The sequence below is a fragment of the Olea europaea genome, unplaced genomic scaffold, assembly GCF_002742605.1.
Source record: "Olea europaea var. sylvestris unplaced genomic scaffold, O_europaea_v1 scaffold1532, whole genome shotgun sequence".
Taxonomy (NCBI): Eukaryota; Viridiplantae; Streptophyta; class Magnoliopsida; order Lamiales; family Oleaceae; genus Olea; species Olea europaea.
The window spans coordinates 35,127-51,264 of NW_019232910.1; the positions used below are offsets into that span (position 1 = coordinate 35,127).

A 16,138-nucleotide genomic window follows, 5' to 3' on the forward strand; every position below is an offset into this window, starting at 1 on the left:
CATACATTATTTTCGGAGAACAAAAGACTATATGCTCACATACAGGAGATTGGATCAATTGGAGATCATGAGTTATTCTGATTCCGATTTCGCGGGATGCTAAAATAGTAGGAGATCCACTGCTATGAGGCCTCAAAATGGTGGAATATGGTTGCGTAATTTTTTCTTTGGGATGCGCACTGTGGACAATATAGAAAGACCGCTCAATATATTTTGTGACAATAAATCAAAAGTGTTATATTCCAATAACTGCAGGAGCTTGATAAAGTTGAAACATATAGAGATCAAGTTCTTAACTATTAAAAAAAGAGTTCAGAGTAGACAGGTGTCAATAAAGTATATCGGGACAAACTCCATGATTGCGGATCCGCTCACTAAGGTATTGATACCTAAGGTCTTTCATGAGCACACTGCTCATATGAGTGTAATGTCTCTTGAAAATATTTAGTTTTAGTGGGAGTTTGCATTTTTGTGCTGACACGTATACTGTCATTTTTGATACGGTTTAAGATTAAAGTTATTTTCGATTATAAGATTTATTTGGTTTATTATTTCTGAACTTATTTGAAAATTATCTCACTAAGGTATTAAGATGGACCAGTTGGAAATAGACATGTTACAGATCACATCACATGTAATTTTCATGCTACACATCCAAGCTTGATCCATGTCATTTGGTTATATCAATTTACTTGACCACTGCTGAGTTTAGTTAGCCGTTTTGATCCTATGTTGATATGATTGATGGATCGGATTGTTTGGGGATGCATTCAGTAATGATTGCAAAATTCTGAGTACTCATAAGGTTATGTTTAATGTAAAATTATAAAGTGGCACATATAGTCCAAGTGAGAGATTGTAAGAAATTTTTAAACGATCATGTGGTATGTGTAAATTGTTGTGTATTAAATTAAAGATTATCGAATTCGGTTGAGCCCATTTAAAGTCATCTAATAACGCTTTGATTTTAGGTCATTATGCATCCAATTAAAGTGTGGGTTCTATATGTGTAGAGATCGGGCCCAGATTCCTAATTCTACGATGGACCGAATTAGTCCAAATGGCATTAGTATATATAAATGGTTATGGTCTCCAAATCACACATAGAGAAAGTACATATTTTGTTCATTCGCTTTTGCATCCCATCATAGAGAGAAAAGGAGACTACGTGTAGATTTGGAAAATAAAACTGCAAGAATTAAGTATTATATTAACCATGTTTGATTCAGGTATGCTTCTACTATAATTCTCGAATTTCTTAATGATCCAACATGAAGATCCGATGTTTTTAAAGTAATAAATTATCCTACAAGTGCTAGTCTCGTGGTGGAATCCAGCACGGGGTCATAAAAAGAAGGATTCAATGAATTAGTTCTAGGTTAAATACGAAGGAGATATCCTCAACAAGTCGTCCAATATTGCAACTTAGTTGAGAGCACCATTCACACCATGCCACCAAAGCTTATATATAACTTATGAATTTTGTAGACCAAGGATCATTAACTTTTGAGCTCAAAGTTTTGTAGAATTGCAGTACTTTGCTGCTTTAAAAAAAAAATAATAATAATAATAATTAAATTCCCATTTTGCTTTTTTCATGAAAAGAATTTAGCTGTACTTTGTTCAGTTTTCATAGCAAAATTATTATCTGATGTCCATGGCTGTTGCCGTGGCTTGGTCCTTGGAGAGAATTTGAGTGTTGTTTTATATCCCTTCATACGATTGAATCTTGAGTTATGAATCCACAGTTAAGATTGAGTTTATATAACTATGATTTATTTTGTTTTCTTTATTCATCTTTCTGCTTGTGCTGATACTTTGTTATTTTTAGGGATTTTCAACATTATCAACACGATGTTTTATGCGGAGCTGTCTGGTGATTTTTGCAAGAATAAGAAAGGCAGAATGAGACAATTAAGAGGAAGAATGAAACTAAAAAAGAGTACATTTGGTGAAAGACAAAGGCCTTGAAGAGATAGCAGTGCCACAAGCATAGGCGTCCAAGTATAAAAAATTTGTCTTGCTTAGATTGAAGCAAATATTAGTGTTCTTATATGCCGCTATTATATTAGGTCTCCAAGGCAGACTTTTACCGCCTGGGTATCATGTTGATAAAACTCTATTCGTTTCTTTTCTTTTTCTTATTATTATTATTATTATTATTATTTTCAATACTTTAGTTGAATGAGATATGCATTGCAAGTTAATCCCTTATTTTTTGGAGCTATTACCAATATATGTCTATATGCTTCAATCTCATACCTTCACTTTTTGCATATAGATTTTATCAACTTGCCTGCTTCTGAGCTCTTCCTTCCAGTTATGTGACTCGAATAACAAGATCTCAGAGCTAGAGCAAAAAGAGAATTACACATATCTATCTGATTGTTTTACACGTTTGGTATCGCATTGGCTTACTCCGATACGATTTTTATCAGTGTCTCATTTCTCATAGATTTGCTTGTGCATCGTCTTTGCTATGACACACTTATACTCCAATCTAAGGGCAAGATCAATTTCTTGTATTGGTTTCTGCACCCCTAGTTGATTGCCCAACTATCTTTTGGGTCGAAAAATTAATCAAAATTTTAGGCCTTGGGACAATTAAGCAAGCACATCAAGCCCATTAAGAAGATTTCAACATTAATCAGACGTGTTGCTAACATCATTTTTTTTAGTCAACAGTGAAGACAAAGAATAAGAATTAAAAGAGAAGAAAACATGTATGCTAACCGAATTTGCATCAACATTTATTAAGGGTCATGTTGAGCTAGTTGAAAGAGTTGGGTGAGTGGGGTGTGTTGGAGAATTCGACGAGTAGGGGCTGAGTTAACCAACAACATTGATTATGAATTATCTTAATACGGGTAAAATAGAAATTCTTTCAAATAATTTTTTTGTAAAATATTTAGAGTATATAGTTTTTAAATTGGACTGACTGGAGAGTCGCTACTCGAAGAATAGACTGATTTGATTTAAGGAAAAGAATCGTTAGACAATCTAATTAACCAACTAAAGATTGCTTGAATGAGTTGAAAATTGAGGAAACTTGGAAAAAAAAATATTGAGTAATACGTAAGCACCTGGATAGGGTTGGTCTTGTTCTGCTTGAATTTAAGCCTAATTATATTCACACCATAATTTTTATTTCTTGCACTATATTTTAATGGCAATTAGGGTTCTTAATCTTTGCTTATTATAGCACTTTATCCCTAATGATTTTTCATGTCGTTCTTATCCTGAAACTTTTCGTTAGTTCACATTTTGTATTTGATAACAATTTTATGCCCAAAAGTCTTTTGAAATTGTATAAACAACTTATTTTCTGATCATACTTTAAAAAATAAATAAATAGAAAGGGCAAAAAGTATTTTTCCCTAAGTTCAAAGCATGAAAACAAAGTATTTTGATATAAATCATTATCATGGATAAGAGTGACGTACTAATTAATGGAAAGTTGGATATAAGAATTCGATGAAAAAGTTAAGAAAATAATTATTACAACAAGTAGAGATTGAGGAACTTAACTACAATTAAAATGTGGTGTATCAAATAAAAATTGTGGTGGCAATACAATGATCCTAAATTTAAATCGATTTTGGTTATTTGAAACATGAACCAATCAATTTTAGTCCTGTTTTGATAGGTAAAATTAATGTAATATATCAAATGGTATCACATTAATCTAAATAATATAAATTAAGTGTTCTTAGTAACCATAAAATCATTCTTCTAATGGGAAATTCAAGCTACATCTAACCTCACTTCAGAAAAACCGTTCAAGGTTTACAATTTTACACTCTTTAAGCTAGTTTTATTTTCTTGAAAAAATCTCCTTATTCTACTTTAAAATGTGGGGTGTAAGTGGACCTTGAAGTCTGTTAAAGTTAATATTTCTTTGAATTATTAATAAAAAAATGCAACTTTTGGAAAAACTTCCTCAATTTCCATGGTAAAAGATACTGCATCCAATGGAAAAGTTAATATTATTCTTTTGGATTAAGAAGAACGTAAATTTCACTTGTGGAAAAACTTCCCCAATCTTTGCAGTGAAAGATGCTGCTTCCAATGGAATAATTCCTACGGTTTGATAGTCAAACAAAGTTTTTTAAGTATGTAAAAAGTGGAGTCCATAATGGTGGAATTAATGAATTTTAAATTGAATAAACAACTAAAAAAAAAAAATTACATTCTCAGAGAAGACAAGTTAACCACCGTGTGTTGAATGCCAACAATTTTTGTAAGAGGAAATTTCACAAAATGTCCATTTTTACCTAGTCATTTGTAACAATGTTCACTATTGCAAAAATATCTAATTTGAAAGAATTTAGATCAAAATACTTTTATTAACAATTTATAATTCCACACTAAGAAAAAAAATAGACAATTTTGCAATATTGTTATTGACAAATAAAATTTTGACACATAGCCTGTCATATTTATTTCAAAAAGTATACGTGTCAAATCACAATAAATGTTATGTTTTTCATTGATTCAGAAATGTCGAGAATGACATTTTTAAATGTAAAGAAATGTCATATTCAAAATGAAATATCATTCTAGACAAATGAAATGATGTTCAAATGTCGAGATTGACATATGAAATGTCAAGAAACATTATTTTAATGTAACTTCTCATGGAAGTCACTTCTCAAAATTCGTGACCAATTGATAAAAAAATCAAATGTCGAGAATGACATTTAAAATGCCGAGAATCCAATTTCAAAATGTAGCTTTTCATTAAGGGCATAATAGACAAGTTGACACTAAATTCAAATGAGTGGACACTTTTCAACTCATACCCTTAAAATTGAACATTCTTAAAAATGCCCCGTAAGAGGAAATTTCACAAAATGTTCTTAAAAATGCCACTTTTTGTAATTGTTCACGGTTTCGTTTCACAATCACAGTCTTCATTCACTTGCACAAACTTCCATAAGGCAAAAAACACAGCAGAAAGCTATTGGAAATTTCTAATAAATATATATTGTATGTTGAAGTAAATTATAAGAATACATTTATCACGCTGGAAGCTTTTATTTATATATATATACACGCGCACATTTGTATCAAACTCATCATTACATGCCCCCTCCCAATTTTCCATATGCATTTCAAAATAGCCATGAGAAAGAATGTCATGTTTACGTTATTGGCAATGCTTTACTATTTATAATAATTCATCATTACAAAAAATTTGAATTATAGAAATTGAGTTTTGAGAGTATAATTTGAGTACAAATTTCTTCTCTTAAATTTCTATGCTAAATTTCATTTTCTATAATTTGTCTAACACTTATCAAATCCTCTAACAAATTGGTACCAAATATTACTTTTGCATCATTTATAAAGTATTTTACAATAATGTGCAATGCACATTCAACTTTGAGTAGTAATTTTTAAATGTACTTACCCTGAAACCTCCATTGTGCATTTTGAACCTAGGAACCAATTTTGGCCCATAAATTTTTTATGCAAAAGCATGTCGACCAACAAACCTGTATAAATAATTGAAGATGTTGTCACACCCTTTTAAAGCAAAAAAGAAAAAAAGATGCAATATTAAATATGACTTGAGGTACAATGAATAAAAACATACTCAACAAAATATATAGTACGTATAGCATTTTCTAAATAATTATAAGATATACATCGTAATAACATCAAATCTTACGTACCCAATCAAATTTTATTCGAGACGGTTATTGTTAGCAACTATCCTCATTATAATGTTTAGTCAATATTTTATAATCTTTTCATTATTAATTGAATTTATCTTATTAATTTTTAATTTGTTAGTTTTATGCTCTTTTGACAAATGTTTTTCCACGTGTATAGCATTTTTAAAATACTTATTAGAAATAACTCAGGCAAAAATACTTTCAAAGGTACTTAATTAATGAGTTCTATTAGTTGTTGCTTCTTCTCTTTGATTAGATCTAATTTTGTTAATTTAACATTTTGATATTTTAGAATATATATGTGTAAATGGATTGACAGGAATTATTTCAAATGAAATTGGAAACCTATCGACACTTGTATTATTAGATTTGAGCTACAACGGTTTCAGTGGTACGTATCTAAATCTCCTAAACCTATTTCATATGTTAAATTTGGTGTTTTGAAAAGCGTAAAGCATGACTAGAATTCAACGTCAAGCTTCAAGTTTTTATGACCCTTAAAGTGGCAAGCGTTAAAAAACATAAAGCATGGCAAGGCACATTTTTATTTCTAGGTGCGCTTTTTAGAATAGTGATTAAATGAATTTCAATTTGTTTATTTAATGTCTTGATAGAGATTTATAAAAAAAATAAATATATCTAAATTGTCATATATAACAAATATTTTTATATTGATTGAAAATTTAAATGAACTTTCGGGTACCACCTGGGCATTTTACACTCTTTCTGATAAATGTATTTTATGTATAATATTTTCCAAACAGTTATTAGAAATACATAGTAATAACATAAATTTCAGTTTGAGGACAAAGATGCAATTTCAGTTAAGAATGGTAAGGCATTTCTTCATCAGCAGCAAAGATGAGTTTTGTACTTAGGATATTTTGATTAAAATATAAAGAAAGTTATGAGAGTTTTTCTGTTACAATTTTTTGACGTGAAATGTTTCTGCGGAGTTAATGACTTGTCAAACTAGATCAGCCATTCAATATTCAATTGCAAATCAGCGAATTATTGATTTTCGGGCAAGGCACATTTTTATTTCTAGGTGCGCTTTTTAGAATAGTGATTAAATGAATTTCAATTTGTTTATTTAATGTCTTGATAGCGATTTATAAAAAAAATAAATATATCTAAATTGTCATATATAACAAATATTTTTATATTGATTGAAAATTTAAATGAACTTTCGGGTGCCACCTGGGCATTTTACACTCTTTCTGATAAATGTATTTTATGTATAATATTTTCCAAACAGTTATTAGAAATACATAGTAATAACATAAATTTCAGTTTGAGGACAAAGATGCAATTTCAGTTAAGAATGGTAAGGTTCTTCATCAGCAGCAAAGACGAGTTTTGTACTTAGGATATTTTGATTAAAATATAAAGAGAAAGTTATGAGAGTTTTTCTGTTACAATTTTTTGACGTGAAATGTTTCTGCGGAATTAATGACTTGTCAAACTAGATCAGCTATTCAATATTCAATTGCAAATCAGCGAATTATTGATTTTCAAAATTTACAGGCATTTTGAGAATTAACGTGATTTAGTTTTATTTTTTATTCTCATATTCATTTTGCCTTGCATCACCTTGTTTAATAAATAATTTGATACTCTAAATGAATTTGTACATTTGTCATTATAATTTTATTCTAATATCAAAAATTTATATTAGAGCCACGAATATTTGAATATAATATTTTTATTAAATTTAACTGATCTCTTTAATTTCAGCATTAACATTCGATAATAACTTTTTGAAATTTTAAACATTTGGATTTTGGATTTTAATTTTTGTCTTAAAATGTATTCACAGGAAGCATTCCATATGGAATTGGAAACTCATCAACACTTCAATATTTATATTTAGGAGAGAATATCTTAACAGGTAACTGATCTATTATCTATTAGTAGTTTTGGAATTCATTAATTTGAGTGCGTTCACAAGCACCCTAATACAGGTATAATTCCACATTCAGTTGGAAGTTTATCAAATTTAAAGGAATTGGCGATCGATAACAACCGTCTTCGGGGTCAAATACCTAATTCCATCTTCAATCTCTCCATGTTACAAATATTTTCTCTTTCCGGCAATAGTATCTCTGGCAATCTTCCGTCCTCAATTGCCAATGGGCTTCCTAATCTCGAAATTCTCTATCTTGGTGCCAATCGACTGAGTGGAGAAATTCTTGCCTCTATTTCGAATTTTTCTAAGCTCACTGGTTTGGATCTTGTTGACAACTTCTTCAGTGGGCAAGTACCCATGAATCTTGGGAACTTACGCAATCTACGGATTCTAAGTTTTTCTAGAAATCAGTTGACAAATGATCCTTGAAAGCTCGAATTGGATTTTCTTATTTCATTGAAAAATTGTAGAAAGTTGAAGATCATACGGATGGGAAACAATTATTTTGATGGAATATTACCAAAATCCTTGGGTAATTTGTCAACGTCTGTTGAAATTTTTTATGCCCGTCATTGTGGTATTAAAGGTATCATTCCGAATGAAATTGGTAATTTGAGCAACTTGATAAAGTTAGACATTGGAGACAATAAATTGACCGGAAGAATTCCTGACATTTTGGGTCAATTAAGAAAATTGCAAAGGCTAATACTCAGAGTCAATAAACTACAGGGACCAGTATTTGCCAACCTTGGCGATTTGGTACATCTGTATTATCTTGATCTGGGAAATAATAAGCTTTCTCAACAGTTTCCAAAGTGTTTAGGTAATCTTACGTCTTTACGAGAAATTTATTTATTTTCCAACTCATTGACTTCCACTATCCCATCCACAATGTGAGCTAACAAGGAAATTCAGATTTTGAGTTTAGCTGATAATTTGTTGAATGGGTCGCTAGCTCCAGAAATTGGAAACATTAAGAGCATGCGAGGGTTATATCTATCGGGAAATCAATTCTCTGGTGATATTCCAAGCACTATAGGACAACTTCAGAATTTGGAAAATCTAACATTATCAAACAATCGGTTACATGGTCCTATACCTGAATCTTTTGGTAATTTGATTTCATTGAAAATATTGGATTTATCCAAGAACAAACTCAATGGTGTAATCCCCAAGTCATTGGAGAAACTTCAGTACCTTGAATATTTCAATGTTTCGTTCAATGACCTCACTGGTGAAATTCCAAATGGAGGGCCATTTAAGAACTTCATGTCAGAATTTTTCATGGGCAATAGAGAATTGTGTGAAGGATCTCAATTTAAGGTCAAGCCATGCAAATGTAATACAACTCGGTTATCAAGCATAATAACAGATTGTTGAATTACATTTGACCACCAATTGCTGTTATATTGAGTCTGGCCATTATTGTAGTTTATTTAATAAGACATCATCGCAGAAATACACTTCTTCCAAGTCAATCTACTCCCCCCATCACTGTTAAGAGGATTTCATATTATGAAGTGCTAAATGCTACAAATAAATTTGGTGAAGAGAATCTGATTGGCAAAGGCAGTATAGGTTCAGTGTACAAGGGAATATTTTCAGATGGAATGATTGCCGCTATTAAGATTTTTAATCTGGGTTTGGAAGGTGCAAACCACAGTTTTGATATCGAGTGCCAAATATTGTGCAACATTTGACATAGAAATCTTGTCAGGGTAATTAGTAGCTGCTCAAACCTTGATCTTAAAGCCTTGGTAATGGAATATATGCCTAATGGAAACCTTACCAAATGGCTATCTTGAAGCAACTATTTCTTAAATTTAGCTCAAAGATTGGAAATAATGATAGATGTGGCATCTGCGCTAGAGTATCTACATTATGGGTATCCCTCTCCAATTGTCCATTGTGATTTGAAACCAAGCAACATACTTTTAGATGAAAATATGGTTGCCCATGTTGCAGACTTTAGCATTGCCAAGCTTTTCATTGAAGACCAGAGAATTTCAATTACCAAGATGTTAGGTACCATTGAATATAAGGCTCCAGGTATATGGTTTCTTTCATCTAGTTGTGTATCTATGAATGTTAATAGTGTAACCAGCTATTACTTTTTAGTTCTTGTTTTATTTATGCATCATTTAACATTAAACTAGTTAATTTGATCACATATCCCAATTTTGTAGAGTACGGATCAACTGGATTAGTATCAACTATGGTGGATGTTTATAGTTATGGGATTATGCTGATGGAAACATTTACCAAGAAGAAGCTAACAGATAATATGTTTGTCGGAGAGTTCACAATGAGGAAATGGGTGCTTGAATCATTCCCAGATGCAATAATGCACGTAGTGGATGTCGATTTAGTGAATGCTGCTGAAGATAATATTCAAGTGAAGGAGAGCTGCTTCAAATTAATCATGGGACTAGCACTACAATGCACGATTGATTTGCCAAAAGAGAGGCTCATTGCAAAAGATGTTCTAACAAGGCTCAAGAAGACCAAAACTTAATTTTGTTAAGAGTGTAACTGAGGTGGAACAAGACAAAAGGTTTGCTTCTTATTGAGAACACAAAAAAAAATAAAAAAATGAATCTATATTTATTTTCTTTTTACTAGTAATCATTAAGGCTTATTATATATTGTTCTTGCAGGAAACTTGGCTATCATTCTGAATATTGTTAAGCTCTATTGGATTCCAATGTCGTGTTGAAGTGTGTTGTAGCTGTTTCGTGGACCCAAAATCTGTACTGCAAAGTAATTTTGTTCATACATAAATAATTTTATGCATTTAGTGTCCGTAATTAGACAACGTTTAGATATCTGGTTACTCTACTGTAATATGTGGTGGCGTGAGAAAACATTTTGATACCATAAATTATCTTCAATATGTGAGAATATTGTTACCTTTTGTTCTTATCCTCTTCATTTGCCCTTGACACCAGTCATTAATACAAAGAAGCATTATTAGTACAAAAAAGCACCAAAATGAAGCTTTTTTGAAGTATAAAAATTAAAAATAAAGATTTAAATTAATGAATGTTGAGATAATATACAAAAAAAATTCCATTCATAGTAAAAAGGGGAAGGAAACAAGATGGTAGTGATGCACTTCTGTTAACCAGAATAATGCATAATTTTATGAACTTCTATAGTCAGTAATGAATTATTTGTAAGGTACAACTTTTCAATATTAATTGAATTTAGTTTTTATTTTTATTTTTAATTTCTTAGTTTGAGGACCTAGGATGCATTATCAGTTATGAAAACTTTAAATTTAAAATGGACACCCTTTAACAAAGATTTTATGCTGACAGGAATCTAGATAAACTTTAGGCTATCTCTTAGTCGTTTTACAATCTTTCGACAAATAATTTTCTACATGTTTGACATTTTTCAAATAATTACTAGAAATATATTATGCGACAATAACTTCAAATTAGTTGGTACTCCCCCTCTTCGATAAGATCTATTTTGTGTTAATTTAACATTTGATGAACTTTAGGTTTCCACCTATGCATTTTACACTCTTTTGACAAATTTTTTTCAAAATATATTGTATTTTTCATGTAATTATTGAAAATAAAGCATAATTACTTCGAATCCAAATTACCCAATATGCTTGAGATGATGATGGATAATACTAGCAGGTAGTCTCATATAATGTTTTAGTTAGTACTTCCTAACCTTTTCCATATTAATTGAATTTTTTTATTTTTTTTTTAAATAGTTTGCAGACCTTGTGAGAACTCTAAAGTTAAAATTGTCACGTGTAACAAAGATTTTTTTACTAGGATTGAAAGTCTATATGAATTTTGGGTTACCATTTAGTCATTTTACAATCTACTAATAACTTCATAGTCACTTTATCATTAACTTCAAATTAGTTGCTACTTTCCCTCTTTCATAAGATCTATTTTGTTTTAATTTAACATCTAATGAACTTTAGGTTTCAACATATTAATTTTATGCTCTTTTGACAAATGTTTTACAAAATGTACGGTATTTTCTAAATAAATATTAGAAATACAGCATAATTACATCACATCCAAAGTAACTAATGAATTTGAGATGAAGATGCATACTACTAATCATTATACTGTTTAGGTAGTACTCACTAATATTTTAAATATTATTTGAATCTACTTTTTTACTTTTAGTTTCTTAGATTGGGAGCTAGGGTGTAGTTTCACTTACGAAAACTCTAAATTTAAAATAGTCACCTTTTAAAAGGAATTTTATAGTGATGGAAAATCTAAATGAACTTTAAGCTTACGCCTCCACATTTTCAACTCTTTTGACATATTTTTCAGCATTGATGCCATTTTTCAAATAATTAGTAAAAATATATCATATACCAATAACTTGTAGTTACTTAATAATCAACTTCAAATTAGTTGGTACATCATGTCTTTCATAAGATCTTTTTGTGTGTTAATATAACATTTGATGAACTTTAGATTTCCACCTGTGCATTTTATACTCTTTTGCCAAATGTTTTTGAAATGTATGGTAATTTCCAAGCAGTTAATATAAATACACCGTAACTACATCAAATCCAAAGTACCCAATATGCTTGGGATAAAGATGGATACAGATAGCCTCATTATAATGTTTAGTTAGTACTTGCTAATCTTTTCAATATTAATTTAATCTATTTTTAAAATTTATTAGTTTGAGGTCCTAGGATGCAATTTATTTATGAAAACTCTAAATTTAAATGGTCAGCTTTAACAAAGATATCTATGCTAACGAAAAATATAAACGAACCTTATGCTACCACCCAGTCACTTTACACTCTTGACAAATGTTTTTCATCATGTATGGCATTTTTTAAATAATTATTAGAAATATATCGTGCAACAATAACTTCAAAGTTACTTAATCAACTTCAAATTAGTTGGTACTTCTTCTCTTTCATAAGATCTAGTTTTGTTAATTTAACATTTGATGAACTTTAGGTTTTCACCTATGCATGTTACACTCTGTTGACAAATTTCTTCAAAATGCATGGTATTTTCCAAATAATTATCAGAAATAAAATATAATTACATCAAATCCAAAGTACCAAATATGAGTGGGATCAAGATGGATATTGCTTGTGGCTAGCCTCATTATAATTTTTAGTTAGTACTCGTTAATCTTTTCAATGTTAATTAAATTTTTTCTTAAATTATTTAGTTTAAGGACCTATGATGCAATTTAAGTTACAAAAACTATAAATTTAAAATGGTCGCTTATAACGAAGATTTTTATGCTGATGGAAAATCTAAATGAACTTAAGGCTACTACTTAGGCATTTTCCTCTTTCGTGACAAATGTTTTTCAGCATGTATGGCATTTTTCAAAAATATTATGAATATATTGTTCAACAATCACTTTAATATTGTTACTTAATAATCTTCAAATTAGTTTGTAGTTCCTCTCTTTCATAAGAGCTATTCTATGTTAATGGAACATTTCTATATGTATAAATGGATTGGCACAAAATTTTCCAAATGAAATTGGAAACCTATTAGTACTTGTATATATAAATTTGAGACGCAATTGTTTCATGGGTTCATATCTAGATCTCCTACATTTATTTTATATATTTAATTCAATATTTTAAAAAGAGTAAAACATGTTTAAGTGTCAAGACAAAGTTTTATGATTTTACGAGCCTAAACGTGCTAGGCGTAAAAACCATAAAGTATGGCAATCATGCACCAAGGTCCATTTTCATGCCTAGACACAAGTTTTAGGTTACCACCTCGGATTTTACACTCTTTTGACAAATATTTTTTAGCATTTATGGCATTAACCTATTAATTAATAGAAATATAAAATAAAATCTTATGTACCTAATCAACTTGGGATGGAGATGGATACCGCTAGCAACTAGCCTCATTATAATGTTTAGTCAGTATTTTATAATCTGTTCATTTTTATTGGATTAATTTTTTTAATTTGGTAGCTTGAGAATCTAGGATGTAATTTTGGTAATGATTAATGATTTGGTGTTTCTTTATTAGCTGCAAAGATGAGCTTTGTACTTTTGGAGTATTTTGATTGAAATACTGTAAACGTTGTGAGAGTTTTTCTTTTTCAATTTTTGACATGAAATGCTTTTCTATGGAATTAACAATTTGTTGACCTAGATCATTATTCAACATTCGATTGTGGATCAACTAATTATTGATTTTTTAAATTCTTAGACATTTTAAAGAATTAAAACGTGGTTTATTCTTTATTATTGTATATTGTTCCTATTGATTGCATCATCTTGTTTACTAAATAATTAAATATTCTAAATTAATTTATACATTTGTCATTCTAGTATCATTCTTATTTTAATAATATGTTTGAATTTTATATTTTGAGTATATTTAATCTTTACAATTTCATTATTATTAGTTGATGTGAAATTTTAAATATTTTGCTTTTGATTTCAATTTTTAATATCCAAAAATGTATTCACAAGAAGCATTCCACATGAATTCGAAAACTCGTTAGCACTTCAATATTTACCATTGGGTTCTAATATCTTAACAGGTACGTATTCACAACTCATTAGTACTTTTGGTATTCATTAATTTGTTGACAAACCCCACAATTTAGGTACAATTCCACATTCAATTGTCAATTTATCAAATTAGAAGGAATTGTATATGTTCAATAACAGTTTTCATGGTCAAATACTTGAATCCATCTTCAATCTCTCATATTACAAACACTTTCTTTGATTGACAATAGTATCTCTGACAATCTTCCATCGTCGATTGCCAATGGCCTCCCTAATCTTGAATGTGTTTTAGTCGGTGACAATCAATTGAGTGGAGAAATTCCAGCCTCTATTTCAAATTTTTCAAAGCTTACTAAGTTGGGCCTTGATGGTAACTCCTTTAACAGTTTTCATGGTCAAATACTTGAATCCATCTTCAATCTCTCATATTACAAACACTTTCTTTGATTGACAATAGTATCTCTGGCAATCTTCCATCGTCGATTGCCAATGGCCTCCCTAATCTTGAATGTGTTTTAGTCGGTGACAATCAATTGAGTGGAGAAATTCCAGCCTCTATTTCAAATTTTTCAAAGCTTACTAAGTTGGGCCTTGATGGTAACTCCTTCAGTGGACGAGTGCCCACGAATCTTGGGAATTCACATAACCTACAATTTATAGATTTTGGTTTTAATCACTTGACAAAAGATCCTTTAGTGCTCGAAATGGGAAATAATTATTTTGATGGAATATTACCAAAATCCTTGGGTAACTCGTCAAAATCCGTTGAAAATTTTTAAGTCGATCATTGTGATATTAAAGGTATCATTCCAAATGAAATTGGTATTTTGAGCAACTTGATCGAGTTAGACATTGGAAGCAATGAATTAATCGGAAGAATTCCTGGCAGATTGGATCAATTAAGAAAATTGCAGAAGCTGATGCTCGGTTTCAATAAACTACGAGGCTGGTACATCTGTATTATCTTGATTTGGGAAATAATCAGCTTTCTCAATAGTTGCCAAAGTGTTTAGGAAATCTTACATCTTTACAAGCAATTTATTTAGCTTACAACTCAATGACTTCCACTATCCCATCCACACTATGGAATAACAAGGAAATTTTGATTTTAAATTTAGCTCATAAAATTATTGAATGGGTTGCTGCCACCAGAAATTGGCAACATTAAGAGCATAACAAGGTTATATCTATCGGGAAATCAATTCTGAAGCATCTGCTTCTTACGTTCCATGAATAGCAGGGACATTGAGGAATATTCAGAAAGGTATTTTGGGAATTGGTCTGCTAAATTGGTCATGGGGGACAAGCTGAGCGAGCATTACTATATAATAAGTTACTTAAGCAATACAAAACATGTTGACAACTCATATTGGAATCCTCCTAGCATATTCCAAGCATTATAGGACAACTTTAAATTTTGGAAAAACTAACATTATCAAACAATCGATTACATGGTTCTATACCTAAATCATTTGGTAATCTGATTTCGTCGAAAAAATTGGATTTATCGAAGAACAAACTCGATGGTGTAATCCCCAAGTCAATGGAGAAACTTTAGTACTTTGAGTATTTCAATGTTTTATTCAATGAACTCACTGGTGAAATTCCTAATGGAGGGCCCTTTAAGAACTTCAAGTCAGATTTTTTCATGGACAATAGAGAATTGTGTGGAGCATCTCAATTTAAGGTGAAGCCATGCGAAGATAATACAACTAAAATATCAAACAAAACTATAATTTTGAAGTATATTTTACCATCAGTTTTGATCGAAATTATTATGGTTATTACCTTGATTTATTTAATAAGATGCCATAGCAGAAAAACACTTCTTCCGGCTCTGTTACTTTCCCCATTATCATCAAGAAGATTTATATTATGAAGTTCTTGATCCTACAAAGAAATTAGGTGAAAAGAATTTGATTAGTAAAGGCAGTGTTGGTTCAGTGTACAAGGAAGTATTTTCAGATGGAGTGATAGCTACTATTAATGTGTTTAATTTAGAATTGGAAGAAGCAAACAACAATTTTGATTATAAGTGCC

At 30.4% G+C, this 16,138-nt stretch overlaps 2 protein-coding genes across 2 annotated transcripts; both read left to right on the plus strand.

Moving 5' to 3' along the window:
- Positions 1–1,216: 1,216 nt before the first annotated feature.
- LOC111376607 (receptor kinase-like protein Xa21) lies at positions 1,217–8,019 on the plus strand. The gene is made up of 3 exons (XM_022999570.1): positions 1,217–1,229; positions 7,501–7,572; positions 7,646–8,019. The coding sequence occupies exons 1-3, from the start codon at positions 1,217–1,219 to the stop codon at positions 8,017–8,019; spliced, it is 459 nt and encodes a 152-aa protein (XP_022855338.1).
- Positions 8,020–8,079: 60 nt separating this feature from the next.
- Positions 8,080–10,105, plus strand: LOC111376608 (putative receptor-like protein kinase At3g47110). Its single transcript, XM_022999571.1, has 5 exons — positions 8,080–8,413; positions 8,546–8,929; positions 9,022–9,240; positions 9,442–9,639; positions 9,777–10,105. The coding sequence occupies exons 1-5, from the start codon at positions 8,080–8,082 to the stop codon at positions 10,103–10,105; spliced, it is 1,464 nt and encodes a 487-aa protein (XP_022855339.1).
- Positions 10,106–16,138: the final 6,033 nt, after the last annotated feature.